This window comes from Halichoeres trimaculatus, unplaced genomic scaffold (genome assembly GCF_033239565.1).
Source record: "Halichoeres trimaculatus isolate MK-OKI-2021-1 unplaced genomic scaffold, fHalTri1.1 fHalTri1_scaffold_2, whole genome shotgun sequence".
NCBI lineage: Eukaryota > Metazoa > Chordata > Actinopteri > Labriformes > Labridae > Halichoeres > Halichoeres trimaculatus.
The window spans coordinates 40,691,493-40,718,948 of NW_027437180.1; the positions used below are offsets into that span (position 1 = coordinate 40,691,493).

The window sequence follows — 27,456 nt, forward strand, 5'->3', positions numbered from 1 at the left end:
ATAATTTTTAAAAAGAGACAAAAAGGGCAGGAAGGTGGAGATATGTTAAAGGCTTTCATTCTTAAGTAACTCAGTGTAAATCCAGACTCCTTTAGTTTAATATTGTGCTCCCAGACACATGTTTCACAGTGAGAACCAACATTAAAATGTTTGTCATATTGAAACGCAAAAATCATACATTGACACCCCGAACCTATCTCCCACAGGAAGCCTGCAATTTTCCTTTCAAAATAAAATTTGGCCCCTTTTTAGGGCCCTAAACAAATTTCAACTAGTCCGAAGCCATAAATGCTAATGCCCTGAAATTTGTTCACATGACAGAGTGGACCCTGCTTTACAAAAGTACTTTAGAAATTTGCCATTACTTATGCGGTTTTTGAATGACGAGCCCTCAAAGTTGGTGAACCTCAAAGAAGCCCTCTCAGCTCCCTCCATTACAATGAATGGGACAACACTTTTCAGCTCCATGCAGGCTGCCGCATTTGGGCCTCTAGATGAAAAAGTACGAGTTTAACAGCTTTGAAAACAAAATGGATGGATTTCTGGCCAAATTTCCTGCAAAAATATCACATTTTTACACAGATTGGGTAAAAACTGTGGCCTCTATGAGGAGTTGTTTGGAAAACTTCTGTCAATTTCTGTCTCCACTCTGCAGCAGTTCTGTGATGATGTCACACTGATTAGGAGTTCCGTGCAGCTGGTCATGTGACTCAGCAGAGGAAATAATACATGGTATCAACTGTTGTAGCACTAAGAGGGACAGAAAGGGATAAAAAGAAAAAGAGATAAAGATTTTTAAAGAAAACACAACAACAAATTGTTTATTCCACCATATCAGGGCTCTGTCTGCTCGTTTATTTCTCTAACATGACATCAGGAGGATGAGAGGATTATTGTCACACTGTTTTTATTGTTGGATGTGGTACTATGGTTGTGCTCTTTCAGTTCTTACAGTTTGTAAAAACAGCTGTTTTCACTTTTTTTGCTGGTTAGAATAAATAATATTTCGTACATCACATTTACAGCTTGTTTAAAAAATACGTCGGAAGACATCATGCTGGAATGAAGTCATATATATATATTTATATTTATATATACCTTTTCTGTTTTAGCTCTCTGTAAATAATTATTGGCATAGTTGGTTATAAGATGACAAACAGGAAACGAGGAAGGAAATAAAAACAGCTTCAGTAAAATGAGAGTGAGTCAGCTGTGTCCAACATGCGTGTACTCTGAGATCCGTCCTTAAAAACAGTTTGTTTTTCACACCACTGACCACAAAGCCAGAGCTCCTTTTCTTTTCCCCTCCCTCCTTCAGTCTCTCCTCCTCTACGACGTCTCCTGGTACTTCCTCCAGAGCTGCTGAACTTGCTTTCTGGCCTCAGAGCGGACGCAGCCGGAGAAGGAGGCGTGGCGTCTGCCCTTCACCTGGTGAACAAAGGAGAGAGGCAGAGACAGGAGTTAGACTGTGATGACAGCATCAGTGTCGGAGGAAGAAGCTTCACTTTTATCAGTCAGGCTGTAAAAACACTTCATGGTACTTATCTGCTCGCCAGCTCCTTCTTCAGACAGGACCTGAAAGAAGTGGCCCGCTCCACGGCTTTGTAGCCCTGAGAGGTCAGGGAGGAGGAAGTGAAAGGAGGAAGAAAAGGTCAGAGGTCAGAGGTCAGAGAAGACAGACGGATGTTAATAAGCTGAGACTGTGAGGCCAAACAGCATCCAAAGAAAAACTAACGTCTGCTTTAATGTTAGTTCACGTCCAACATGCAGCTGGAGCCATGCATCAAAATCCACCACTAGAGGGCAGTAGCTCTTTGTGCACAGGCTGCGCTCAGGCTGGAAAAAGGTGATTTCCAGTTCAGTTAAGGGAAGTTGGAAACAGCTTTGTGAAGTTTTATGAACTCACAGGATTTAGATTTTCATCGTCAGAGAAGAAGAGCACAAACCCCTGTTTGATGTGCTGGGAAATTTTCTCTGACAGCTTTTAGTTTTAGTCACAAATACAGAAAAAGATGCAAATCAAATTCCCTTTAATAAACTCCAACCATTGCCCAAAGACCTTTTTTGTATTATAATTTAGAAAATTCATTTTCTACCAAGCTGCAGACTGATTTAACTCCTCTTTATTATAACAACAGTGATTTTTTTTTTCAATGGAAATGACACAAGCTTCTCCCAAAAGCTAACGAGACAATGTTTAAGGGGCACCATCGTGCAAAAGATTAAAAAAAAAAAAACTGTTGCTGGGCTTTTAAGAACAACTGAACACAGAGTGGTTTGTCAAAAATGATTCAAAACCATCGCAAACTTTCGCAGTCTGTGGGAAAATCCAAGTTTTCCAAGAAACATGTGCCGACAGAGACTAAATGACCAGAAAAAAGCTGTTCTGCTGTTATAAGAAGTATTTGATAAAGACGCAGCTGAGAAAGGCTTTTCTGTCGATCACTGAGGATAAAATTTCTTTTAGACCGACCACTTTTTGTATAAATGTAAATAAGATGTAAATGATTTTTTTTCTCCCAAATGGTGCCTCTTAAAACATCGTCTTAATATCTTACGGAGAAGCCATTTTTAATAAAAGTTACCTTTTAAATCACATTTCCAGGGGTATGAATAATTATGGGTTGCACATTAAAAAAATGTGTTTTTGGCTTATTTTCAGTAGAAAATGTCCTTTTTTAAATGATTTAAAGACAAAAATGAGATCTGAATTGCTCGAAACAAGTAAAAGAAAAAAAAGTTTCTTGTATTAAAACATTTTTCTAGTTTTAAGCTTTTTTTTTTTTGCTAAATACACAGTTTTTTTTCCTTGTTACAAGCAATTCAGAGCTCTTTTTTTTCTTTGAAAAAACTTAAAATAAGACATTTTTCTAAACTGGTCAGATTAATGTGTTTCGTATCAAGTAAAATAAAACAATTTTTACTTGAAATAAGACAAGAATACTTGATAAGATTTCAATTTTTTTCAGTATAGGTTGTTGTTTTAGGAAACTCTTGTCACATATCTGCAAAAACTGAAATCTCAGCGGGTGCTTTTGTCTTATTTTAAGTATTAATAGTCATATCAGACTTAATATGAGCCACATTCATCAAATAAGTGAATTGCTTATAATGAGTAAAAAAAAAAAAGTTATTGTTAAAGTTAATTTTTGTATTTTGTATTTTGGTGGATTTTTTTTATGTTCTTTAAATTTTTAACCATACCTCGCAAAATATCAAATTCCTGTAAAAGGCCCATCCAAATTAAATTAAATCAAATTAAAGTAGTTCCTATAAATTCCTCCAAAATCTCCATGGGAATTTTCCAACTTCGAATGATGAAATAAAAATTCAGTGCACAAAATAAATAAAAGCATTGACATTAAATTGTACAAATGTCACATTATTTGACAGATTTTTAAGTTTTATTATATTTTCTTCTTGAAATCCACCTTGAAATCCTGCCCCCTATTGGGATCAGGATAATCCTGTTTTTTTGGATCAAAGTGATCAAAATCCTACTGAAAAGTTCTGAATAGTGCTGGGCAAGTTAACGCGTCATTTTCGCGTTAACCCATCAATCTATTAACGCTGTTGAATATTTTATCACACATTAGTGCATGTTGCTCACATGCTTTTATTTTGTAAATGTCTGAAATTGGCGGAAAAACACGATGAGAAACCAAAACAAGCATGGAGAAGAGGGGCAACGCCACGGAACTTAAAGGAACTCGCCCTTAGTGTATCAGTCCGTGTGCGGCGTACCTGATATAAACAAATGCAGGTAGTCTGCCAGGACGAAGAGACACGATGAGAACTAGAGCCTTATTTAGCGGTGTTTTTGTGTGACAGTAACGCGCTGAAAATTCTCTAAATAAAGCGTGAATGCAGACCCATATCAGAGTTTTTGGTGGGAGTCCGTTTATTTGTGTTTTTGGTCAGTAAAATATGGCCCCGTCTGAGTGCAGAGGAAACCTGCAGAGGAGCAGGGAGGGGATGTTTGGTGCGAGCGCTCTGGGCTTCTGCTGCACAAAAACACTGCTGTAGGGGTAATTTCTGCCCTAAACCTTGTGATAGGACCCAACTTGTTCCATCCCGGAGTATCACTTTAATGCCCTGACAGTGGCTATAAGCTTTAATTTTGTATTTACATTTTGTAAATTTGATTTGCACTAAATATGTGATTTAACTATTACTGTATAACAAGTACTGATTTAGTGTTTGCATGACAGATGTTATGGCACTTTCACAATGCGATTAATTATGATTAATCAGGGAAATCATGCGATTAATTACAATCAAAAGTTTTAATCGTTGCCCAGCCCTAGTTCTGAAAAAACTGAACGTTTAATCCGGATTAAAACTAGGATTGGATTACGTGATTTTATCTTATTTTGAAATCCTTATTTCTCCTATGAGCAACCCGTTTTCAGATTTTAATCCAATCCATAACCCAAATCTGATTGGATTACCTCAGAACAACTGGCCCTTTAAGATATGGTTGTAAAAAGAAATAATAAATTCCACTCCCTTTCGGTATACTTCAGCGAATCAAAGCGCAGTTCATTAGTCACATGTCTTCAATATGATGATACGACCTGAAATGACCTACAGGTTACATCCAGCCTTAAAGGGACAACTCAGGTAACTTTCCTAAACACGACCCACAAAGAATTGCTTGGACTATTTTTTTTGTTATCTTTCTTTAAACCAGCTCCTCTCTTAGGATGAGAGCTCACAGCTCAGCTCTGTGCAGCTCAGAGTGAGGATGCTAACAGCTCATCAGTCACAGTCAGGAGCAAACTGCACAGAGCTGCAGAACCTGCTGCAGAAATGCTCCATTCTTCATGGATCTGAGCTCATCATGCACTCATCTCTATGTTTCTCACCCTGGCTCCTCTGTGCAGCCGGTCCTTCATGATCCCGATGAATTCCTTGTAGGAGAGCTGGTCGTCGTGATCCACATCAAAGATCTTAAAAATGGTGTTGACGAGGTGTCGTGTCAGCTTGAGCCCCGTGGCCACGTACACGGCTCTCGCAAACTCATCTTAAAGGAGAGGAAAGTGTTTTTATGGCTCTGAGGAGCTGAGAGGAAACACGACACGAGTGTGTGAAAGCCTCTTTTCTCACCCTGCCCGATGGAGCGAGACGCAAAGTTGTACATCTGCATAGCGATGGCGAAGTCCTCGAGGTTGTTGAGGAACTGGAAGAAGGATCTGAACTCATCGAAGGTGATTCCCTGAAACGGCAGAGGAAAGAAAGAGGGTTACAGGAGAAACGTGGAGCGCGGCGATGAGAGCCGTTTGGGTGCAGAGCGCCATCCACAGGGACCGTGACAGACGTGCATACATCATTCCAGGAGGCCCATCCACTCTGCGCTCTGAAAATTAAATAAAGCAACAAACTGCGACTCAGCCTATCAAACCATAACTGCAGGAGTCGACTTTAAAGTCCCATTAATGAGGCGAGAGCTCATTAATGGCCGTGTCAAACCTGGAGAGTGTGCAAACAGTTCAGACGCTGAAGCCATTCAACAACCAGCTGTGTCTGCCACATGCTCCCTGCTGTGATTTAACCCGCAACACGACTAACACACGCTTTCTCTACGGCGCTTTCTCTGCGTTCACAAGGCAATGTGCAGGTTTCTACGAGTAAATTAATAAATAAATACAGACAGAGATAAGAAAATAACCAGGAGGTGCCCCCTAACCTAGCAAACAAAGGAGGTGACCCCACTGACAGAGAAAACTGCAGGGACCAACCTGCTTCTTCACACAGCGCGAGGAAGGAAAGAGGAGGCACAGAAAAAGAGTTGGGCTGCGAAGGAACTACGGCTCAGTGTTTTCAGACAGAAAGACAGAAAAACAGACTCAAACAGAAAGAAAAGACACGACAGAGAAAGAAAGAAAGAAAGAAAGAGGGACAGAAACAGAGCCGAGGACGACAGCTTGGTGACCTCAGACAGCTAAGAAAGGAAGGAAGGAAGGAAGGAAGGAAGGATAAAGACAGACATGAGGACAGACTGATACACAAACTGTATTTAGTTCCTGGAACCTCTGGTCCAAACGTGGCTTTAGACAAATAGACAGAAGGACGGAACAAAGATGATAGGAAGAAAGGAAGGATGGAAGAGAGAAGTGTGGAAGTATGAAAGGATGGATAGATAGAAGTGAGAAAAAAAGGGAAGGATGGATAGGAAAGTGGGATAAAAGGATGGTTGGATGGAAGGAACAAGGGAAGAGAAGGAGGTAGAAAGGTCAGATGGAAGGAAGGTAGGAAGGATGGAAGAAACTAAGGGAGGAGGGAAGGATGAAGGAAGGAGGGAGGGATGAAAAAATGGAAGAAAGGAAGGAAGGAAGGAGGGAGGGAAGAATGAATGAAGGAAGAATGAAGGAGGAATGAAGGATCGAAGGAAGGAAAGAAGGAAGGAGGAAGGAATGAAGGGAGGAAGGAAGGAATAAAGATTGGAAGAATAAAGGATGGAAGGATTGAAGAAAGGAAGGAAGGAAGGAAAGAAGGAAGACCAAAGGAAGAATGAATGAATGAATGAATGAATGAATGAATGAATGAAGGAAGGAAGGAAGGAAGGAAGGAAGGAAGGGGGGGGGGCAAGGAAAAAAGGAAGAAAGCATAGATGAATGAACAGATGGATGAAAATCTGGATAGAAGTTGAGGAGAAAGGACGGATGGATGGAAGAACAGACAAAAAAGAAGAAAAAATGAACAGATGGATGGAAAAAAGAAGGAAGAATAATGAAAAAAGGAAGGAAAGAAGGTAGGAAGGAGGAAATGAGGAAAAAAGGGGGATGGGTGTGTGTGTGTGTGTGTGTGTGTGTGTGTGTGTGTGTGTGTGTGTGTGTGTGTGTGTGTGTGCGTGTGTGTGTGTGTGTGTGTGTGGTCAGGTGAAGCAGTGGAGCGTTGAGGTGTGTTGGGCCAAAACAGCCTGAGGCTGAAACTTTGGTGGGAAACTACAGCGTCTGTGAAACACTGGAAGAGAGAGGGTTCATGAAACAGGAGCAGGAAACAAACTGACACAAAGGGGAACCAAAAGATCTCTGAGGGAACTAAAAGAGGAACCAAACTATCTTTGATGGAACTAAAGGAGACACTTGAAGGTCTCCAAAGGTCTTAAAGGAGGAACTAAAAGATATTTGAGGGAATTCAAGAGGGAACTAAATGCTCTCTGAGGGAACTAAAATATCTCTGAGAGAACTTAACGAGGATCTTAAAGATCTCTGAAGAACCAAAGGAAGAAATCAAGAATCTCTGAAGAAACTAAAGTAGGAACCAAAAGATCGTTTAAAGAATTAAAAAAAAAACAAAATGATCGCTGAATGTACTAAAGCAGGAACCAAACTATCTTTGAGGGAACTAAAGGAGAGACCCAGGTCTCTGAAGGTTTTAAAGGAGGAACTAAAATATCTTTGATGAAACTAAATGATCTCTGATAGAAGTACAGGAGGAACTAAAAGATCTATGAAGGACCTACAACAGGGACTAAAAGATCAATGAAGGAACTTAAGGAGGAACTAAAAGATCTATGAAGGAACTAAAAGAGGAACTAAAAGATCTATGAAGGAACTACAGGAGGAACTAAAAGATCTATGAAGGAACTAAAGGAGGAACTAAAAGATCTATGAAGGAACTAAAGGAGGAACTAAAAGATCTATAAAGGAACTAAAGGAGGGACTAAAAGATCTATGAAGAAACTACAGGAGGAACTAAAAGATCTATGAAGGAACTAAAGGAGGAACTAAAAGATCTATGATGGTATCTGAAGATGTCAAAGAAGTTCAAAACAAGAATCTGCTTCACTTTTTAAACTTGTTTGTCTCTGTTACTGTTTGTTACCAGTTTAGTCAAAGTTCAAACTCTCACTTTAAAACTCTCTAAGCTGAGACAGAGTTTTTTCGTCGTGACTTTATGTTGTACCTTCTCGTCTGGGATACACTGACGGACGTTCTCCAGATACGCGCTGATGTTCTCCACGTTGGTGAAGCGCAGCAGGATCTTGGCGAAGTCTTCCTCACTGATGGTGGTCATCCCCTTGGAGTAGGTCAGGAACTCGATTTCCAGCACCTCAGTTTGGAGGTTATCCATGAACCTGAAACCACAGCAAAGGACGGAGAGGGGAAGAAGTTTTTCACTTTGGAAACGGAGGCGGCTTTAGCTCATTCAGACGAGTCAACGTTCATTAAACTCTATTGTAGTGGAGTTTAAGCCCTTTGTGACTGTTTTCAGGGGTCTCCTCATTAAACGTACCTGTAGAAGTCATCAAAGGTGAGCTCCGCCTTCCCTTTTTTCCCAAAGAAATGAACCAACAGCGTGGTGTCGATGGTGATGCTCTCATCCGCCCGCTGTGGACCATCAGGAGAGGAGGGGAGGAATAAAAACCAGTGAGCGAACAGGTCATGGAAAGACAAAGTGGTCTGGACGAGTCCATCATCACTCCGACATGGCCACGTGGAGCCAGGCTTAGCGGGAAGCGGGAAAAGCGTCACAGCGCTGTCAAACAGTCAGCCGCCATCATGACATTGAATGAACCAGTCTAGGCAGTCCAGACATGCAAGTTTGACTTCTTACCTCAGATTAAACACCTAAAAACCAAGCAGAGTGGAGCTGTTTCTAACTTTTCTGTCTGTTTGAATGCTAACTTTAAAGATCATGCTTGTTGTTAATTATAAAAAGTGAAATAAGATTTAAGGATAACTTCTTCCACGCTGCCTAGACTGGCGAAAAGTGTTGCTTTAGCAGCGTTACATCAAGGACTGATTTATCACACACTGAAGACACAGAAATGAAACACAGGCATGCAAACATCGAGAGGTGGAAGGAAGAAGACCAGGAGGGTTACAGAGACAAGACGTGAATAAATACGACTGATAATGAACGACACTGAAGCCACTGCATCCCATGCATTTCTCTGCCCGTGCCACATCGACACACCTCAACACAACCTCAGGGCACACACAGCAGCGGAGACGGGAAAAGAAAACACACAGAGGCACGAAAGGATGCAGAAACTGTGAGCTGATTCCACCTTTTTCCGTCAAGGGAGGAGAATAAAGATTTACGACTCAGACAACAAGTGCTGCGTGAGTCGCTGTTTTCCCTAATCCACCTCTAAAACTCACTGTCAGGGGTCTAAAACCATCGAACACAGACTCTGAGGTGTGTGATCTAATTTTCAATTAACCCTCAGCTCTCTGGTGAGCATATTTATTGGATTATACAAGAAATAAAATACGCTCAGACACATTTGTTAGGCCTCTTTTCATAACCAGCTGAAGGTCGCCAGTTAGCGTGGTCACTCTCTAAAGTCTGACACTGTTTTCCAAACCGCCTACTAGTAGGTACTGCATACTGCCTACTGCTTTTGCATGTAGTACGTAGTCTGGCTGTTCTGTTGGGTCTGTTTTGCAGTGTACTACTCTGGTTTTCAGTTTCGGAAGACGGAGCTACAGATGATGATTCCCCTTTTTTTTTTTAACCTTTATTAAAAATGTACACCACTTCCATATAATCCATGTACGATTCCAAAAAGGTAATTAGTGGTTTATATGGGCTTTAATGAATTTGTAGAAGTAAACACCTCTGTTTCTTTCTCATTACTCCTCTTCTATCTCACAGATTGTCTACGTAAGTGTTGTTGTATTGTAGTTGTAATGCCGACTCATTCCAGTAGATGGCGGTAATTCACCAAAACCTGCCACCTGCATTGACAAACAGCATTAGCGCTGTGCATTGTGGGAAACAGTTTGCCAGGTAGACTGGTCCGTTGCATACTGAAACATTTTCCTGGATCAGTTAGACATCCAGGGATTTTTGTCATACTGCAGATTTTGCGAGTTTTCACATGCTGACCCCTACAGACTGAATTTGGTCAAAATAGGCGGCACTGCGAGTGTAGTAGGCGGTTTGGAAAACAGTCTATCAGTTTTAGGCTGGTAGCAGTTACTCAGAGCTTAAAGCTCGTTAGAATCCAGGGTTTCGGCTACTCGTAAATGACCGTGGTGCAACGCCACGCCTAGGGATGGGTACTGAATTAGGTACTTTTATAGGTACCGATCTGTCTCGATTAAAATCAAATGGTACCATGTTCCGTTACCGAGACGATACATCCTTGTGACTGTGAGGGAGTGGAAGAGTAGGCAATTTTCCATGCCGTACATGAACACAGCACTGCAGGGTTCTTTTTTTTTTTAATTTTTTTTTTTTTTTTACTAAAGAAATAAATATGTTAAACTGAAAAACTTAGAGATTTTATTATCAAACAAATTAATTTTTATGACTAGGGATGGGTACTGAATTGGGTACTTCTATAGGTAGGGACCAAATTTCATCTGTAGTACCGGGTACCAATTCATATAAAATCAAACAGGACCATTTTAAGTAGAGGTAGACCGATATATCGGCCGGCCGATATATCGGGCCGATATTTGAACATTTGTCTCTATCGGCCATCGGCCGTATTTTCTTTTAAAAAGCTGATTTTTTAACCGTTGTATAAAATGACGCAATTTTTGATCAGGCACAAAAAAGATGAGCACCTCAAACTTGTGGAACCACTTGGATACATTACATACTTTTGTTCAAATTATATTAATAAGTTTAAATTTCTTTTTTGACATTTTAAGAAGAGTGTGAATGTTTACTACTGCTTGTTACATTGTGTGTTTACTCAGACAAAATATGTCATTGTTTTGAAAGCTGAATAAATGTTCAGAGGACTGGACACGACTTGTTGTAATAGATTTCTTTTAGTTGCTCAGAAATTGCTGCGTTTCACAAAAATGTGATAAATATACATTTATTTAACAATCGGCCTGAATATCAAATTGGAAAAATCGGCTATGCATATCGGCATCGGCTGCCCAAATTTGGAAAGCATCGGCATCGGCATCGGCCCCCAAAAAACCCATATCGGTCGACCTCTAATTTTAAGCATTGCAAGGAAATATACTGAAGAATAAATATGTTAAATTGAAAAACTTTTAGATTTTATAATAAAAAAAATAATATTTGTTTCCACAGAAACGCACACAAAAGTAACGAAAAATGGTACTGTTGAGTACCAGGTACCAGGCATCTGTGCCGTATCGTTTCAAATGTGAAAGGTACCCATCCCTAGCATCGCCAGAATTATGATCTTTTTATTTTTTTGTTCAGAAGCTTCAGATGTTTCAAATGTAAATTAAATTGAATATGCAACAAAAACTTTGAAGAATATCCCTAACAATTAAAAAAAGAACCTCCCTCACAGTTTCAAGAAATCCTGGAGGAAGCCCTGGAATCCAAATTAAAAAACTAACTTCCATTTACAACATTTTCAGGGTCTCTACAGCTCATGTTTTATCCTGAAATCTGTTTGAGTATGAATTAGTTTAATGAAACTTCTATTTTAAATGATTTAATCCTGATTTATACTTCTGCGTTTACATGTTCGCCCTGCAGTACCCCTCCGAAACACACGAGGGCGGTGTGGTTTCTGTGTTTTTAGGTTTATAATGTCAAACTGAAGCTGATGTCGAGGAAGCATAGAGAGGAGACGAGGAGGAGAGGAACAAAGTGCCTGATTTTTGCCGATTCAGGAAACGTCAAAATCAAGGAAGCAAGAGATGAAGCAGTTGCTAAAAACTGCAGTTCATCAAGCGTCCACTTGGGGCTGGCTCTGGGAGTACCAGAAACCACATACACCCCAAGTCAAAAAAGGCATATCTTTATGGGACTGAATTCAGAATGTTTACAGACAAAATATATTTATTTTTTTATACAGTAACTTTTGGAAGGACGTGACAACAGCTCAACTGATTGGACGCAGAAGTATAAACCAGGTTTTTGAGTTATGCACGGTTACTTTTATTTACAGGCCTGACTGAGGGTCACCAGCCAGCACGGCTTCAACCTGACTTTTTTCTGGTTTCAGCTGAAGCTAGAAGATAATCTGAGTCAGGATGATTTTAAAACGCCTCTTCTTTCTCTACGTTTTTACAGTCTCTGGTCCGTGTTTTGCTTTGCTCAGAAAAAGGTGACGTTTTCGGCAGTGTGAGCATATCGGGGGTCGACATCGCCCATCTTTTGTCCCTTTGTCCCTGCCATGCCCCCCCCTCCCTCAGCCATCCAGCCCTGTCCAATCCGAGGCCATGCTGAGGTCAGCGCAGACATCAGATCGAGTGGAATCTAATGTCATATTAAGGAGTCATCATCGTCATCAAAACCACGATGCAGCTCGTGGTTCTACCTCAAGAGTAAAATCCTAAAATCCAATGTGGGGTGAGAAGAAAATGTCACACAAGATGATTCACATTTACAGACGCTATAAGAGACGTAGAGCTGCACAGATCAGAGCGGTGAGAACTGAGTGTTCAGTCTATCAGTGAGGAAATAACTGAGTTTGAGTTAAGATTAGAAGCTGCGTCTTCTTTAATATTGAGAGGAAATAACTGGAGGTGGATGTGATGATAGAGAAATGAAGGATGGGAGGAACAGTGATAAATGACGAGCAGATGCAGACGACTGCATGAGGAAACAAATAAAATAAACCCAGTTTTTGGACGGTGTCTGATTTGATTTGCAGTCTGGGACGCTGTAAAACCCAAAGACTCATTATTCTACACTCGTCTGCTCATTAAGCTTTTGATCCCTGACAAACAGCACAAACAGATTTGACTTTTCTTTTATCTCAAAGTGACGCAGTCGTGATGTCTTTATGACACATGATCTGATCATATGAGTCGACGACATCCAGGTGGTGTGTCTCTGACACTCTCCTATCATCATAAACACAAGTGTTTTTACTCTCCCCCTCCTTCTTCTGCCTGTCTGTGGATACGACTGATAAAACACGCAAAAACTAAGAACTAAAAAACTAAGAAATTCATTTTCATTTAAATACCGAAGCTGATAATTGATGTTTGGGTGATTTCACATAGAAAAAGAAAACAGAAACAGAGTCAGTCTGCTGCAAATCTGACAAAAATACCTGCAGTTATTCTGGTTTAAATCATAATTATAAAAAACTGGAGTGGGTGCTTTTTTAACAGAAGTTCCAGGAACTTTCGGATTCTGATACCAGGATTCCTCACTGGAAAAAACTGAAATCTTACCAATTGTTTTTGTCTGATTTTCAGCAGAAAATGTCTTTTTAGGCTTAATATGGGCCACATACACCTGACCAGTCCAGAAAAATGTCTTATTTCAATTTATTTAAAGAACAAGAAAAAAGTTACTTGTTTAAGACATTGATTAAATTTTCAAGCAAATTTTTCTTGGTCCATTGGCAGATTGTTTTTACTCATCACAAGCAATTCAGACCTCTTTGAGTCTTTAGACTTTAAACAAGACATTTTTCTGGACTGACCAGTTGAACGTGGCTCACATCAAGGATAAGACGACAATAATACTTAAAATAAGACAAAAATGCTTGATAAGATTTCAGTTTTTGCAGAGAGGGAGCTAAAATGTTCCTGTTGCCCATTGTTGTCGTTAACACCAAGGCCTGAAGTCCAGCAAAGATTAACCACCAGGTAAGGAGAAAAAGTAAAAGAAAATGTAGTACACTGCCAGACCAGTAGAGGGCAGTGACACAATGACGAAAGCCTTTCAGCAAAGTTGACACCAAAGAAGGCGAAGAAAGCAGCGTTTTGTGCACAGTTAGCCTGTTAGCATGGAGGAGATTTAGCCTGGTTGTGATCGTGATTAATTTCACAGCAGACGCTTTCATTGAGTCGACACTTCAGAGGAGAGAATCGCGAGTGAATGTCACTAGAAAAAAGCAAGTTTCAGACTCTTTGAAACACTTTTAACCAGTGAAATACTGGTTGATGTCTAATGCTCTAGGGGGAACCCAAACTTTTTGGGTCTTCGCCCCCAAAATAGTGACACCAGAGAACAGGAGTTATACAAAACCAAACAAAAAAGGGGTTTGAGACCCTTAATTAAGCTGGTCGGTAGAAAATTAGACCACCCATGTGTTTTACTAAAACTAATTTGGGGCCATTAAAACAGTTAACTGTTATCCTGGTTTGTTCACTTCAGGGGGGTTTGTGGTGGCAAGGAAATGTGGAAAACACTAAACATTTTCTCTTTGCATAGTCTTAAATAAAATTACCTAAAAGGCTTTTATAGTGAAGTTATGAAACTTACATTTTTGGATCTTTTGGAATTTTTAATAAATGAATTTACTTTGGATCTAAATTTTAAATAAGTTAATTTTTTTTATCTAAATTTTAAATACGTTAATTTTTTAATCCAAATTTTAAATAAGTTAATTTTTTATCTAAATTTTAAATAAGTTAATTTTTTATGTAATTTAAAATAAGTTTTTTTGGGGGGGATCTAAGTTTTAAAAAAGTTAATTTTTCATCTAAATTTTGAATAAGTTAATTTTTTGGGGATCTAAATTTTAAAAAAGTTAATTTTTTAATCTAAATTTTGAATAAGTTAATTTTTTGGGGATCTAAATTTTAAAAAAGTTAATTTTTTAAAATCGAAATTTTAAATAAGTTAATTTTTTATCTAAATTTTAAATAAGTTAATTTTTTAATCTAAATTTTAAATAAGTTAATTTTTTAATCTAAATTTTAAATAAGTTAATTTTTTAATCTAAATTTTAAATAAGTTAATTTTTTAATCTAAATTTTAAATAAGTTAGTTTTTTTAATAGAAATTTTCAGTAGGTGAATTCAGCAAAACAGATCTGATACATGGTTTTCATAGCAAAATAATTCAATACCATGAATTAAGCGGTGTTTTTATTCCAGTATTCAACATTCAGTTGCTCTTAAAATACAAATAGTTAAGGCGCTGTTTACATGACAACGGTTTCAGGGTAAAACGCAAAACTTTTGTCAGGTTTCGGCGACAACACAAAAACGATGTTTCAGCCGACCTAAAACGCAAACTTTTGAGAACAGCCTCCACAGTGGGATTTTTCTGAAACGCTGCCAACACTGTTGCTGTGTAAACAGTAAGCCAGAGTTTTCAGTGGAAACGATGACGTCACACTCCGCTTTCAGCAAGCGCATCCAACAGTCGAACAGTCCCGTTGTTACGATTGTGATGATCTACTGTGTTGAGCTTGTTCTGCTCAATCTGCTGAATCTGTGACTGTCTGTAACAAAATGAGCATCTGTTGCTCCACTTCTGCTCTTAGCATTCACCAACACACCAGATGATCAACTCTACTTCAGAGGAGATCTACCAAAAGCTGCTTCTGGACAAGACAGTTATAGCGCCACCTACAGGCCTGGAATGCTTACTACAGCCTTTTCAGTCCCTCAGCATTTTTGTGTAAATGCAGATTTTTTTCCCTGCATTTTCACTACGTTTTAGCGTTTCCAGATGAAACGCTGTGGTGTAAACAGGGCCTAAATCTCTTATTTGCTTCCATACTTGTTGACTCCAGGTGTGGTACAGGACGTCTATGCACAGATTTTATTTTGGAAGGAAAACAGTTGAGATCTTCTCAGAGCTAAGGTAAAGACTTGAAAAAGACATGATTATCGACAGAAATACTGATAAGTGCAGCTTTAAATGTTGTTTTATGCTTTAACATCAGTTATCCTGACAGTAAACTGACATCTGTTTGACGCAATGAATGATGCACTTTTTTTGTCAACCTTGGCCAAAACAGTTTCATTACTTGTCGGTGGATTTAAGAGTTTATAATTTTCTACAGGAAGGAAAAAACAGTTAAAGAAAGACGTGATAAAGTCTCTGAATGATGTAATGCCAAACTGATCACAACAAGCTCGTCGTTCCTGGAAGTGCAGCAGCAACACTGAGCTCATCCTCCCCACCAAGACGTCATGTTCACCCCGCCCACCAGGCACGAGCCGACACCTGGTGAATCCACGTCTGTCCACCTGTGTGTGCGTGAGCTGCGTGAGCTGCGACAGCCTTTGATGGCGAAGCTGGAGGTAAAAACAGTAATTACTGATGTAAACACTAAACGCTCTTCCTCAGCTCCCTCCCTGTGAGTAATGCCTCAGAGGAAGAGCTCATTGTGGCTCTGCAGCCGCGTCAGTCCGTCTGTCAGTCACTCACACCACTCACGCTAATCCCCTCTTCCCCTTCCCATGACCTGATCCCCTCTTTAATTCACCACCTTTTCTGACCCAGCTCTGATTTCTCTGTTTCCTTTCTCCTCCTCCAGCCCGTCGTTACCTCCTCCTGCCTGTCAGTCAGACCCTCCTGGTGCAGAGAGGTATAATGGTGACTAATCTGTTGAGTAAACACATCCTTCTCTTTAAATACGACCTGCTTCTCTCTTTTCCCCTGAATGTGTTCCCCGAACTACGACTGTCCCCTCCCACTGTGACCTGTGTCACCTTCTTTGAGCTGGTCTCACCTGTTTGTTGTCTCAGATCTTATCTCCTTTCTTCCCCCTCAGGTTATCTCATCTACTTCTGTTCCCTCCTGCCTTTCTTTTAAGTGTTTTATGAATTTATGAATCCCTCACACTTTTAAAGTCTTTGTTTTATTTCCTCACCCGGCCCTTCCCCCTCAGTCTGATCCGTCCGTCCCGTCCGTCAGATGAAAGGCTGCTCCGTGTAAATACAAGGCCAGCCCCGTTATGTCTCACTGTCATTACCTCCACCTCAGCTTCCGACCAAGTTCACAGCGTGTCATTAGTCAGCGAGTCTGCTAGCCGTGAGCTCTTAGCATGTGAGCTCTGTGTCATACAAACCAGGAAAACAACCTCTTTTGGTTTCTTCGACTACAAACTAGATCTAATCTGGTCTGCCTGTTCCGGTGGATCCGTCTTGTAGGATTCTTCCCTTGTTTTCAGTTTTGCAAAGCTAATCGCAAAACCATTTTTTAAAAATCAAGTTCTAGTTTTATAAAAGTTGATATCGGTTTTTACGGACATTTTTGTTTCATAAATGAGGTATTAAATCTGCAACAACCTGCATCAACAAGTAGGGCTGAACAATTTATCGTTTTCAGATCGAAATCGCAATTTAAGACAATGCAATTTTGAGATCGCCAAAGCAGCAATTTTTTGCAGCCCTCCTGACTGACTCAGGATCTGTTGTGTCAAGTATTATACACATTCTGTTTTACAAATTTGTAGACAATCCTTACGTTAAAAGTGCTGGTAAGCAGGTCAACAACACAAAGCCTCTGTTTAGGAGTAGAAGTTGATGAAAACAGATTATTTATCATCACTATTGAGGATTATTAAAAATCGTGAATTGCAATATCTGCCAGAAAAATTAGATCTTTTCCTAAAATCGTTCAGCCCTACATATGAATATCCCAAAGCTTGATTTGAAGAAAATCGTGAATCGAATTGAAAGCACAATACCTGCCAGAAAAATCGCAATTTAATCTTTTCTTAAAATCGTTCAGCCCTATCAACAAGAATCACGTCTTTTTCGCGTCACTTCCCTGTAAGGCTAAAGGCTGATGCGTGGACAAGATGTTGGAAGAACGGGGATCTCCTAGTGGTTGAAATGCAGAAGTACAGGCTTCTGTATGACTCTTCCCACAGAGATCACCGTGAGAATCAAGCGGCAAATAACGCATGGAGTGGAGTTGCGGCCACTCTTGACAGAGAAGAGGAATCGGTTAAAACAACCTGGAAAAATCTCAGGACAGGAATGTCATGTTGTAAACAAAGCCAAACTTCTTCGACTCTCATTTAGTACTATGTCAGAGGTACGTTTGTGATACACCGCCCCCTGCAGTTTGGGAGTGAACGGACGCTGTGCAGGGTGTTAAAAAGCATAAAAGCCTCACGCGTTCTTGCACGGATCTCGTGCGTCTGATTTCAAAGAATAACACAGCCTTCACAGACCGTTAAAACATTACCGCTATAGTATCATAGATGCAATACCAACTCATCCCAGTAGGTGGTGATAATGCACCTTAACCTGAGACAGAAAAGAACATTAATGCTGCAAATCCTTGGAAACATTGTGCAAAGTCAACCGTTGCATTCTGAGAATTTTTCCTGAATCCTTGTAACATCCTGGTATTTTCGCATATTTCACAGACTTCTTTCTACATTTTGGTCAAATGAGTCTGAGTCTTGTCGGAGTCTTCTCCATGCGTTAGTTTTTCTTGTGGATTATGTCAAAGTAAAGACCTGTTTCTACCAAGTAGATCAAGCATTTTGTGGCGTTTCCTCTGACTAAAACTGGGAAAGGTCCCCTAATTACTGACCCGTACCGTACCGTGCCTGTACCGTACCTGTACCGTACCATATGCTATTCTCGCGACTCAATTGAAATTGTGGAAATCTTTGAAAGTACGATTTTTGTGGTTTTTAGTTTTGTTTTTGAACACCAGACCAAGTGAAAAAGTTAAATGATGATAATGTCATTATCATTAGTAGACATTATCATTATTTAACCTTGTCCTATGATCTGGTGTTGGAAAAGAAAATTAAACTTTTTTTTAAAAAAAATTTCAAAATGTTCAAATTTTTTTTTTTTTTTTTAGAATTTTTGCAATTTTTAAAAACTTTTTAATTTTTTAAAATTTCATTTTTTTCAATTTTTGCATAAAATTGTGACATTTCTTAACATTTTCAAATTTTTGATTTTGACACTGTCAAACAAAAAGTCCTGATATATCGTATATCGATTTTTTTTCCCCACCCCTACAGATATACCAATCCAATTCCCAGAAGGTGGAGCTAGAAATACTGCAGACTCTTGATTGGCTGAAAGAGTCGTCGCTTCCCTTTTGTCAGGGTTGCCAAAGCAGATCAGTTGTTTCTTATCTGATCTGTTCAGCCTGGTATCTAGACTCGGGACTGCCACTGATTAACACTGCTGAGCAACAGCCACTAGGGGGCAATCTGGGGTTCAGTTTCTTGCTTGACTAACTCCGACAATGCTATAAATTAGCACGTGATTAAACTGTAAGCATGTTAGCATTTAGCTACCTTTTGGGCAGCTTCGAGTTTACAAGCTTACAAGCTTTGTTTCAGCACAACAAAAACCAAATAATTTAAACATTTTCACATAAAAAGCTAGAAAGACAACTATGGAAAATCCATTTAAAGGAAGACTCATATCTGAATCAAGTTAAATTTGAAAATTAAATTGTAAATGTCTTGTTTTAGTGATGCCTTGAAGTGTGTTTTGCAGAATACGTCAGTTGGCATACATTTCCCATGATTCACCCCTTCATCTTTACACTTGTTAAAAACAGAACCACAAAGAAACATGTTGATGTGTTTGGTGTGTGGTGCTGTAATGATCAGGTTTTTGTATGTGCTCCGCTCTCAGCCTTGTTAACGCTGATCTGACACCAAAGCTACGACACGAGCCACAACACAGCACAGATAACAAGGCACAGGTACACATACAAAAGCAGGATGAGGGACTACGTGAGAGGCGGGGGTGAGGAACAGGACAGGTTAATAAACATTACATATCAGTCATCTATAAGCTAGCTACGCTGTGACATCAGTGCAAAGGTTGAGGAGCGTAGAGATCTTTACATCTTTGGGTCTACATGAAGGATCAGCGCTAACTACAGGATCTAAAACAGGAGTGAAGGATGAAGAATGGAGGGATGCAGTAACAGAGGACAGTTTGGTCTATGTACCTCCGCCAGGTCCGAAAAGAGGACTTGACTGGCGCCTCGCCTCAGAACGTCCCAGTAACTCCGTGCCACAAACTCCTGACTGTCTTTTTTTAGCACCTGTTGGAGGGCGAAGCAGGGCCGAGGTCAGTTCACCTCCAACGCAGCCAGCAGGTAAAACTCACTCACCACGCTCTCACTTCTCATTTCTCACACACACAGTCCAGAAAATGATTGTCACATGGCGTCTTAGTGTCACTTTCCTAACAGCTTGTACCAAACCCATCGTACCCTGAGGTGTGTTTTCAAACCATCCGGACATTGCTCCGTCTAGCTGCCACAGAAAGGAGCTGGTTAAGTGAGAGTGTATTGTTTTGTTTTTTGAAAGACAACCCCGGTGTCATCCTGACCACCCAGCTCGTCCTGCTCTCAGGGGAGAACGCTGCAGCAGCCATTTTACCATGACCCTGCTCCACGGTGACAAAGCAGCTATCCATCACACACTGACAGGACAACACCCAGTGTGTGTGAGGGGAACAGAGGGAGGAGGGGGAGTGTCTATTATGTGAGTCTGGCTGACTCTTTTCAACATTCAGCCCCATTTTCATTAAAAACCAGGGTTTGTAAACCTGTAACTGTTTTTCTAACCCAAGAGTCTGTAACCTTTACTTTAATATGAGCCATTTGCCTCAGCTCACCTGGATTAAAGTCATTCAGGAACCAAAAAAACTACTTTAACTACACAATAAAGACCACAGAGTGTGTAAAAATCGAAACATAGATGAAATCTACTGAATAAATATCGAAACAAGTTTTTTTTTTTTTTTAAATCATGATATTGTTTGTGTAATGTCTTATTTTTAATTTTTAATAAATTTGCAAAATAAGCATTTTTGTTGAAAAAAATAGCATATTGTTGAATGAAATTTTAAAATTTGCTAGTTATAAAAACATTTGAAATTCAAAAATTTACAAAAAAAAAATTAAATTGAAGAAATTTGCCATTTATAGAAATTTTGAAACTTAAAAATTTATGAATAAATATTTTTTAAAAAATGAAATTAAAGAAATTTGCAAAATAAGTTATTTTTTTGGAAAAGAATAAATTAATCTAAAAAAATAAAGAATTTTTAGAAATTGCAGTTTTTTGAAAAAATTGAAAATATTACATCTACATTGGAGAAATTGTTAAATTTTTCAAAAAATTTCAAATATCCTAAAATATTACATTTTAACATTTTACAAATAATAAAAAAACAGATTTTTTTAACTTCAAAGTTTGCACAATATTAAAATTAAATTAAATTAAAAAACTTGAAAAATAATTAAAAAAAAATTCAAAAAAAGTTTTTTAAATTCAATAAACTTGTAAAATTTGTTAAATCTTATCAAAATTTTACTTTTCTTTGCAAAAAAATGATAAATTGAAATTAAACAATTTCCAAAAATCCTTAAAAAAAGAATTAAATTTTAACACAATGCCATTACTTCAAACAATTATTCAAATTTAAAAGATGTGCAAAATATGTTAAGAAATTTAAACCTTTATGTGTCTTCAAAACTGCTTATTCTTATTTTAAAAAAGCCTGATATTTGAGAACAAATTATTATAACATTGCGCTTCTCATAATTTTTTGTTGTTTCTTAATGTCTTTCCACATATTAAGCATGTATATTAAGGTTGTCAGCTAAATGAATCCATCCACACAGAATTAAAATCAGTATTTTCTTCCAGATGAGTCTTTTTGTAGATGTAGTTATCTTCCCAGGGCTGTAAAACTTGAGGTTAGCCACAGGTGCATGGAAAGTTGGTGGGCTGTTGATGTTGTAGGAGGTGAAGTAGAGCGGTGGCAGGCTTTATTGACAGATGGGAGGAAGATTTAGTTCAACTCAATGTTAACACAAATTCATGATTTCAATAATATTTTATAAAGCTACAAGGAGCCACTGCAAAGGAGTCAAAGAGCCTCATGAGGCATAAATAATCCTGATGATGTTTTCAGTAAGACAGTAATGGTACATCCCTCCTCTTGCTCACTCTTTGCACTAATAGAGCCCTCTCCATCAGGAACACACACACCCTGCAGAACAAACAGCCGCGTCAAACACTGACAGTCTGATTGCTTTAGAGAGCTCTGAGTCTTTCCAAATCACATCACTCTCTCTTTTTGTGGGAGTCCATCTCCCCTGACCCTTCAGATCTGTCCCTCCTCTCATCCCACATTGTGCCACCGTCCCTGGATCGATCACTCAGCCGACCTGACAGATGGACAGCCTGTTTGTTTCCATCCCTCTGTGTACATCGCAGTGATCACAGAGGATCAGGTTAAAGCTCTCCGGTCAGGAAACAGAAGTGAGTGACACTAAACACAAACCCAAATATGACAGACTTATTGAAATTTACAGCCAAGACTCTGAAGAAACAGGTGATAAAACTTGTCGTCAGACTTATTACTTTAAGAATAAAAGTGGGTCTGTGTCCCTGTCACTCCAAACTACTATGTACCTCAGTCATAAGTCTTGTTTTTAGTAAAAGCATCTTATTAAATATAAAAGCCTCATTCACCAGATACGTCTGAATTACCTGTAAAAAATAAATATCTACCAACGGGGTGAGAAAAATTTGTTTTGTTTTGTGTCAAAATATTATTCTGGTACATTTTTCTTACTCTATGAGCAGATTTTTTTATTCTCTGTGAGCTTTTCAGGCGTCATTATCTTTTAAAAGGTGGTGTGAAGACTCAACATTTGGTGCAGACTGCAGTGACCCCTTTGGTCAGAGAAGGTAGTGCTTTTTAGGGATAAAAACTCTGATTCCCATGAGCATAATCGCCCACTGATTTATCTTCTTTGTTTGTTCAAGACAACTTTTCCCAGGATGCAAAGCTATGAGGTAATGTTTGTATTTGTTGGTGGAAAACAAACTTTGTGAACTCAGTTTGTAGTTTAGTGTCTGTGACGTTAGCGAATCCTGGTTATGTCCAGTTGGGATGAACATTAGCACAAACAGCTAAGCCCTTTAAGCCTTTAGCCCATGTTTTAGCCTTAAGCACATGGTTTAGCCTTTAGCCTTTACAGTGTTTTAGCTTTTAGCTCAAGTTTCAGCCGTTAGCCAGTGTTTTAGTCTTTACTGTGTTTTAGCCTTACCTCAAGTCTTAGCCTTTAGCTAATGTTTTAGTCTTTAGTTTGTGTTTTAGCCTTTAGCTAGTGTTTTAGGCTTTAGCTTTTACTGTGTTTTCGCCTTTAGCTCAAGTTTTAGCTGTAAAATAGTGTGTTAGCCTTTAGCGCAGTGTTCAAGCCTTACCCCATCTTAGCCTTAAGCTAATGTTTCATCCTTTAGTGCATGTGTTAGCCTTTAGCTAATTTTTAAGTCTTGAGTCTGTGTTTAAGCCTTTAGCTAGTGTTTTAGCCTTAAACTCGTGTTTGAGCCTTTTGCCTTTAGTCTGTGTTTTAGCCTTCAGCTAGTGTTTTAGGCTTTAGACCTAACTGTGTTTAGGCTTTAGCTCAAGTTTTAGCCATAAGGTAGTGTTTAGCCTTCAGATCAGTGTTCTAGCCTTACCCCAAGTCTTAGCCTTATGCTAATTTTTTAACCTTTAGTGCATGTGTTAGCCTTTTGTTATTTTTTTAGCTTTAAGTCCATGTTTAAGCCTTCAGCTACTGTTTTACTTGAGTACTTAGCCTTAAGTTTTTGTTTTGTTTCTAGCTCTTGTTTTGGCTGTTGGCTAGTGTTTTAGCCTTTAGTCCATGTTTTGACCTTAACCATGTTTTAGCCTTTTGCTAATGATTTAACCTTTGGTCCACGTTTAAGTCTTCAGCTCGAGTTTAAGCTTTTTGCCTGTGTTTTACCCTATAGCTAGTGCCTTTAGTCCGTGTTTTAGACCTTAGTCTATGTTTTAGCTTTTAGCTCATGTTTTTGCTGTTAGCTAATGTTTTACCCTTTTGCCTTTGGTCTGTATTTTAGCCTTTTGCTAGTGTTTTAGCCTTACCCCATGTTTCAGCCTTTAGCTAGTGTTTTAGCTTTTAGCTAATGTGTTAGCTGTTAGTGTTTTAATCTAACTCATGTTTGAGCCTTTTTCCTTAAGTCTGTGTTTTTGGTGTTAGCTTGTGTTTAAGCGGTTAGCTAGTGTTTTAGCCGTTAGTCCATCTTTTGACCTTACCCATGTTTAAGCCATTAGTCCATGATTAAGTCTTTAGCTTGTGTTTTAGCCTTTAGCTCATGCTTTTGCAATTAGCTAGTGTTTAAGTCCTTTGCCTTTGGTCTGTATTTTAGCCTTTCGCTAGTGTTTTAGCTTTTAGCTTGTGTATTAGTTGTTAGCTAGTGTTTTAGCCTTTCCCCATGTTTCAGCCTTTAGCTAGTGTTTTAGCTTTTAGCTCATGTTTTAGCCTTCATATAGCGTGTTAGACTTTAGCTCGTGCTCTATCTCTCTCCTGTTTCTCTTTCTTCTGCTCTTCTGTCCTTTTTCTGTCTGACAGTTAGGCTCCAGTGTCCACCATCACTACAGAATTAATCACAGAAATCATTTTCAGCAGAGAAAAACACAGATCTCTCTTCTCTTTACTAAACTTTTCAAGACTTTTTCAAGATCACTCAGAAGCTCCTCACAGCCCCTTTAAAACCTTGAAATCGTCGTTTTCCTGGACTTGTTGGGTGAATGTGGCTTATATAAAGTCTAATGAGACACGTTTTACTGAAAAAAGGGAAAAACTGAGTCATCACTTTTTTAACCTGTTGTTGTGAAGCACTTTGTGACTTCTACGTGAATAAACTTTACCGACTGAATGAATGAGCCTCAGAAGAAAGAATGAACCGGACTTCCCTTATTCCAAAACTAAGAAATGCAGACAGAAAAGAAAACGATGACTGTTAAAGGTCCCTGCTCTTTCCTCTGTAAGTCACACCTCATTTTCTGTTCATGCTTTCATTCTTTACGCAGCTACAGAGGAGCAGAAAGAAGACCGTGAGCTCACGGTTTGGGATACATACGCTGTTCATGGGGGCAACCTGATATCCATAGAGCTGCATACTCTAGCACAGAGAGCACATGAAAGAGAAACAGAGAGGAGCACAGAGCATGCATTCAGAGAGGAGAGAGGAGAGAAGGTAGAGACATGTTAGTACATGCCAGGAAACCGTCTGTGGATACACTCTGCGGAGCCATGTGTCATTTTCAACACGCCTGTGATTACGCTTTACAACAACACATGCTGGGGATTACACGCCACTTCCCAGAGCGGTGTGTGTGTGTGTGTGACGACGGAGTGTGCGGGAAAGTGACAAACCTGTCTGCTTTAGGATTTATCGTCTGTGTGTTTGAAATCGACTATAACGGTTACAAATAGCATTTTCTGTGCGAGCCGAAGCAGGAAAGATCCAGAAGACTTAAAACACGCTTAAAGAAACAAATGCACTTTAAAGAAGTATGTAATTTCATGGTTTAACGGTATAAAACTGTAATTTTAAAGCCAATTTATTAGCTTGTTGAGGCGTTTTAAACCTGTAATGATACGTTCCAGTGTGGGAATAAAATAAAGAGTTGGTTTTAATAAAGGGTTTCCATCCGAGGACAACATCGGAGCCAATAAGTGACTTCTTACGACCTGGAAAATACAAGATCTTCATTTAAGAGATGAAGGATTGAATAACAAGATTAAAACCTGCTTAATGAGGCTCACTTTAATGATTCTTATCAGTTTGCAGCAATAAAATCTGTAACCACAGGAGAGTTAAAAAGCACATTCTCTGTGGAGAGTGTATCCAGTCTTTAAGTCCACAAAGGGTTAACTTCACAGTAAAAGCTGATGAGATATTAACTTATCAGAATTAAGGCTGCATGCACTAAATATCGTTAAACAACCCGTCTCTGTAAACATGATGAGGAACTTGGATAATGACGCCTCTTAATCCATCCACATGTGACAGAAACACTTTAGAGGTCAGAGGTCAAATCTTACACACATGGATGCATTAAACCATCGTTTAAAAATGGGATCTCATCCTCGAACCTCCAACTTTCTTACCAACTGTGCCGACTTCTCAGCGTCTCCTTTCCTCCCCTTCTTCTCGTTCTTCTTCCTGAAGATTTCCTGAAGCTGCAAACGCAGAAAGAGGTCATTCCAACATGTGTTTTATCCATTATGCCACGGCCACACCAAATGTGAATTCGTGAATTTAAATGCGCATCGTGCCTGTAACACGCTGCGTAAACGCCCGAGTCTGGACGCTGGACTATTTTGACAGGCTAAGGGGCGAATGCGCAGGCGGAGTAGAGAGCTCGTTCATTTAAAGACCGAAAGCCCAAAAAAGCATCTGAAAAACAATGAGCTGTGGTTTCATCATGACAGGAGAGTGTGTGAACGCTTTGGAGATCACAACCAAGGTCTGCTGCCTCTCCCTGGTAATCCACCTCCACTGGCCCTGCCTGGCTGTTCCCTGTCGGACTAAGTGATGACCCGTGCAGGCAAATCCAGCTGGAAACGAATATTTACAGAACTTACCTTCAAAACCTGTCTCCTCAGAGACTTTCACCTAAGCCTGCTCCTTTTTTTCTGCTCTCTGTAGAGTACACACTTCGTATCCTATAACTCTGGATGATGACACACCGCACAGATTGTTTTCTCCTCCATCCTCCGGTGGAGTTGGAGCCAGAGCAGGAGCCGGTTCCCCCCCAACGTCATCAAATCAATGACGTCGTGGGGAATGTCATCGCTGATTGACAGCCACGGCACAGCCTTCATGAGAATTTGCGTGGAAAGTTCAATATTTTCAACTCAAGTGTTAAGGCATCTGACGCCCAAACACGCGAACGCATCCAACACGCTGTCCGGGGGAATCGGCGTCTTGCATCTTTGCATTGACTTTGTATGTAATCTCAACGCAAATTCGCTGTTGGTGTGGCCACACCGTTAGACTTTCCTCAATATGATTAAGAGTGGTTCCAGTTTGTGTGTAAGGGATGCCAGTTTTAAACCAGTGCTTATTGATTAAAACAGGTTCATTAGATTTTATTCTGCTGTTACAGTTTCATCGCTGTTTAACTTTTTTCAGTGGCTTTGCCTTCAAATATATCTCCTAATGTTCTTATGCTGTTTGTTTTTCTTACAACAACATTCATCATTATCACTTTTTTTCTCCAACATAACTTTTTTCCTTTATATCACAATTTTATTCTTGTAACATTACAACTTCTTTCTAAAACTCATCATGTCGTTTTTGCTACTTTTGTACCCCTAAATATCCTGCTTTTCCTGAAACATAAAGATTTTTTGCTTCAATCATTGTCATATGACTTTTTTCCTCGTATCATAACTACGCTTTTTCCTCAAATATCCCGTTTTTTTCTTGAGCATTACAACTTTTTTATCTCGCAAAATTACAATTTTAATGTTGTTACATTACAAACTTTTTATGATTGTCAATTTTTTTTCACAACTTTACAACTCTTTCTACAGATCGTAAGTTTTTTCTCACAACTTTATGACATTCACACATAATACATAATACGACTTTTTCCTTGCATCATAATGACTCTTTTGTACAACATTTTTTTTTTATCAAATATCCTTTTTTTTTTACTCCAATAGTGACTTTCTATCTTTCAAATCACAACTTTTATGTTGTTTTATGACTTTTTCCTGTTTCTCTACAACTTTTTCCTCCTGTTCTTTAAACTTTGTCCTCCAACATAACTTTTTATGAATATCACAAGTTTTTTTTCACATATTCACAACTTTTTTTCCCAAATATTTTTTTTACCCCAATAGCGACTTTTCTATCTTTTAAAATAACAACTTTTATGCAGCCATATGTCTTTTCCTGTTTTCCTTACAACTTCTTCCTCTCAGCGTTGCAACTATTTTTTTTACATTATGCCTTTTTCCTCCTGTTCTTTAAACTCTGTCCTCCAACATAACTTTTTATGAAAACGTTTTTTCTTA

The 27,456-nt window shown here is 39.1% G+C and overlaps 1 protein-coding gene across 3 annotated transcripts in view; it reads right to left on the reverse strand.

The window, feature by feature from the left end:
• Positions 1–356: 356 nt before the first annotated feature.
• micu3a (mitochondrial calcium uptake family, member 3a) overlaps positions 357–27,456 on the reverse strand; it is a 53,120-nt gene continuing 26,020 nt past the window's right edge. Inside the window, exons 7-16 of one of the 3 annotated variants that reach the window (XM_074686830.1) lie at positions 25,540–25,611; positions 24,506–24,547; positions 19,546–19,641; positions 12,221–12,235; positions 8,242–8,336; positions 7,912–8,083; positions 5,110–5,218; positions 4,869–5,026; positions 1,546–1,610; positions 358–1,431 (exon numbers count right to left, since the gene is read on the reverse strand). In XM_074686830.1, the coding sequence (XP_074542931.1) occupies positions 1,425–1,431; positions 1,546–1,610; positions 4,869–5,026; positions 5,110–5,218; positions 7,912–8,083; positions 8,242–8,336; positions 12,221–12,235; positions 19,546–19,641; positions 24,506–24,547; positions 25,540–25,611 (831 nt within the window). In that variant the 3' untranslated portion in view covers positions 358–1,424. Of the gene's footprint in view, positions 1,432–1,545; positions 1,611–4,868; positions 5,027–5,109; positions 5,219–7,911; positions 8,084–8,241; positions 8,337–12,220; positions 12,236–19,545; positions 19,642–24,505; positions 24,548–25,539; positions 25,612–27,456 lie in introns of all 3 variants that reach the window. The other 2 variants (XM_074686838.1, XM_074686847.1) reach the window with 2 other exon arrangements.